Source organism: Myotis brandtii, unplaced genomic scaffold, assembly GCF_000412655.1.
Source record: "Myotis brandtii unplaced genomic scaffold, ASM41265v1 scaffold105, whole genome shotgun sequence".
Taxonomy (NCBI): domain Eukaryota; kingdom Metazoa; phylum Chordata; class Mammalia; order Chiroptera; family Vespertilionidae; genus Myotis; species Myotis brandtii.
Window position 1 is genome coordinate 1,969,238 of NW_005353538.1, and position 3,217 is coordinate 1,972,454.

A 3,217-nucleotide genomic window follows, 5' to 3' on the forward strand; every position below is an offset into this window, starting at 1 on the left:
GTCACCGGTGCTCTCTGGGCCTCCTTCTGTCTCCAAGATCCGCAGTTCCCCATCTCTCCTCCCGCAAATGCCCGGCCAGGTGGGGTGCTCCCTCTGCGCCCGCTGCTCCCAGCGGCAGCTGTGCAGGGTGTGGAGGGCTGAGCACCCCCGCGGCGTCTCCTTCATGACGGAGTCAGGGGCACAGGTGTGGGCCCGAGTCAGCCCGGTGTGGCTCGGAGCAGTCTCCACGCAGGTGTTTGCAGGTTTCGTTAACTGGCTTTGGCCTGTTGTCTCAGAGCATTTCATTGTTGTCAATGGACACAATTCATCAGGGGCACTGTTAGCAGCCATTTGGGTTAAGTTCCTTGTTGGCGTTTTTGTAGAAAATCGCCAGCCCACCTGCCCTGCTTTGGGATTTGGACACGTGGTCCTCAGAGGTTGTTAACGTGAAAACATTGAAACCTGTAAAGAATTTTTGTGAGTTTATTTGAGCCAAACTGTCCACAATTGCCGGGAAACAGAATCTCAAAGGATTGGGATCACGCTCCAAAGAAGGCACGGTTTTACCTCGTTTTATACCTTAGAGCAAAGGAGGGGGGTGAGTGGGTGACATGAAATCCATTGGTGATAGATTAGGGAGGCGGGAGAAAGCAAAGGTGGGGGAACCTTTGGGATTGGATAAAAGTAAGATGATAGACACATACTTCTTTTACTTAGGTGGGTGCAGGAGAGTTAACATCCCCAATGACAATGAAGGAATTTATGGTCTCTGCCCTGGTTCCCAGGAGCATTTGGCTGTGCCCCAGGGGTGGGGGTGAGGGGAGGAGTTACAAGTTACCCTGACATTTCATAGGTATGTTATCTTAGAAGATGCAAAAAGGCAATAGGCTCAGTGAAGGTAAAGGTTGACTTTGTCAGGAAAGATACTGGCCTAGGAGGTGACTACCCACCATCACTGCTTTTAGTTAAAGTTTAATTTCAGACCATCCTTTTGGTGACTTTAGGTCTCTGAGTTTGCAAGACCGCCATGCAGGCCTCCCCTGAGCTGGTCAGGTTAGCGTGTGGCCTTTTTTCCCTCACAAGGTGAAGGTTCGCACTGCCCGATCCTGGTCCCTGGGTGTGGGCATCCCCTTCTGGGGACAGGTGGTACCTTTGGGTGCTCGAGAGCACCTGTTTTAGGGGCTCAGGTTAACTGGGCTTAGAATGTCTTCCCAGGGCCTGGCCCTTCTTTCAGAATCTCCTTCTACAGAGGCTTCTGGAACCCGGGTCCCCCCACAGCTGCCTCTGCGGGGCAGGTTCAGGAGGAGAGACAGCCTGCACTCCTTGGCATTCGCTGAGTAACCGGGATGCCTCGGAGGAGGGTGAGGGACAGGTCTGGCTAGTTCTGCCCTGTTGTTTGTGCCTGGGATTACCTCACACTCACCGGCTTCCCCACCCCACCTGGCGGGCCGGCCCTCGGCCTCCAGCCCCCTCTCCCCACATGCCCGAGGAGCCAGGGGCCAACATGGACCTTCTTATTGATATCAGCTGAGTCTGGAAGCCTCATCCCGGGGAGGCCATGGAGAGGGACAGCCGCCCGGTGAGTCGCTGAGGAGGCAGGGCTGGGCTGGAGGCGGGCGGGCGGGGCCCTGCCCCCTGGGGGCCTCGGGGGTGGGAGATCCGAAGGTGCCTTTTCTACTGAGAAACTGCTTGAGGTCAAGACCTCTTGGACCCTCCCAGGGAGGAGAGGTGACCGGCCCTGGGTCTGTTGGAAGCACCCGGGCTGTGTGGCTGGGTGCGGGCTGGCGCCTGTGGCCTGGGAGCACCCAGCCAGGACCCGTATGCTGTTCGGTGTCACCTCTGCTGGTCTGAGACTCACGGAGCCTCGGACTTTAGCTGGCTGCTGGGTTGTCTTGGCCATCCTCCCAGACTCCTAGCCCTTCCACGGTTCACGGTGTGCTTTTCAGACCCAGGGGATTCCCACCCGCCTGGGGCACTTACTGTGGGGCTGAGTCGGCTGCATGCCTGGGGGGCCTCCTGGGGTCTGTCCACAGCCCCTCCTGCTGCAGGCAGGCTCCTCTTTTGGGCTCCCGGGACTTGGCTCACCTGGGCCCCCTTTGGGCTCCCGGGACTTGGCTCACCTGGGCCCCACCAAGGCTCCCGGGACTTGGCTCACCTGGGCCCCCTTTGGGCTCCCGGGACTTGGCTCACCTGGGCCCCCTTTGGGCTCCCGGGACTTGGCTCACCTGGGCCCCCTTTCTGCCCTGAGGGACGCTCCTCAGGAGCTCTAACCTCCTGGGTCTCATTTCCCCTCCTTCCCTCCTCCTCTTGCTCTTTACTGAGCGGGTGGGAGCAGGGACTCTCTGGGAAGCAGAGGGTGATGTTCAGCTCGAACGGAGCTTCATCTGGGGCGTGAAGGGGCTGCGCCCACAGTCCCAGCCTGGGCCTTGGTGACTTGCTGGGTCTAACGTGATGGTCCCTAAACGCAGAGCGGGGGAAGGGTGAGCTCTCCGAAGGGGCAGGGCCCGTCCCGGGCAGGGTGACGGGCAATCGGACTGGGCAGCACCTGTCCAGGGCCAGGGGCCACACGGAAGGGCACTGGAGGGGCGCAGGGTGGAGAGCGGGCTTTTCATTATCGTGGAGCGAGTGTCGATGGTGTGTGGAGGGGGTGCCATGTGCATTCGGGGGGCTGTGCTAACTTATACCAGAATGGAAGATGTGCACCCCGACTTCCTTACTTAAGTTTCTCAAATGCACCCCTGTTTAAGGTAGAGCTGCCAAGACAGGAGCTGGGGGGGGGGTTGGGGGCGCAGGGGGAGCTGCCGGGAGGTGAACACTGATGACACTGAAGAGGGGCGGCTGGGGACCTGCCCCTCCAAGGCCCTGCCTCCTGGCCAGGGCTTCCTCGAAGAGCAGCGCCTGCCACGGCTTCTCTCCACCCAGGGCTGTGAGGAAGGTGGCGGCTGCGCCGGCCTGACAGCGCCTGTGAGGTGTGGGAGGGTCTCGGGGGCTCTTGGCAAAGGGGTGAGAAGGCTCTCGGAGCCTCTGTCTTCAAAGGAGGAGCTGCGGGGTGTGGTGGCGGAACACGGGCCACGTCCCAGCTCAGCTGTGACGGCCTCTGTAACATGGAGTAACAGTGTCTACTTGAGGGTCTTAGAACAGCTCACCTGGAGGCTCCTTTAGAACAGCGTCTGCCATCGCTGGGGACAGACAGACAGACAGACAGGGGCAGGGGCAGGGGCAGAGGCAGAGACAGGGG

The 3,217-nt window shown here is 59.9% G+C and overlaps 1 protein-coding gene across 3 annotated transcripts in view; it reads left to right on the forward strand.

Annotated features, from left to right (window-relative positions):
* Positions 1-1,397: 1,397 nt before the first annotated feature.
* The window catches only part of TMPRSS13 (transmembrane protease, serine 13), a 30,705-nt gene continuing 28,885 nt past the window's right edge, over positions 1,398-3,217 (forward strand). For all 3 annotated transcript variants that reach the window (XM_014539212.1, XM_014539215.1, XM_014539218.1), the window contains exon 1: positions 1,398-1,558. In XM_014539212.1, coding sequence (XP_014394698.1) covers positions 1,538-1,558 — 21 coding nt within the window. In that variant the 5' untranslated portion in view covers positions 1,398-1,537. The remainder of the gene's footprint in view (positions 1,559-3,217) is intronic.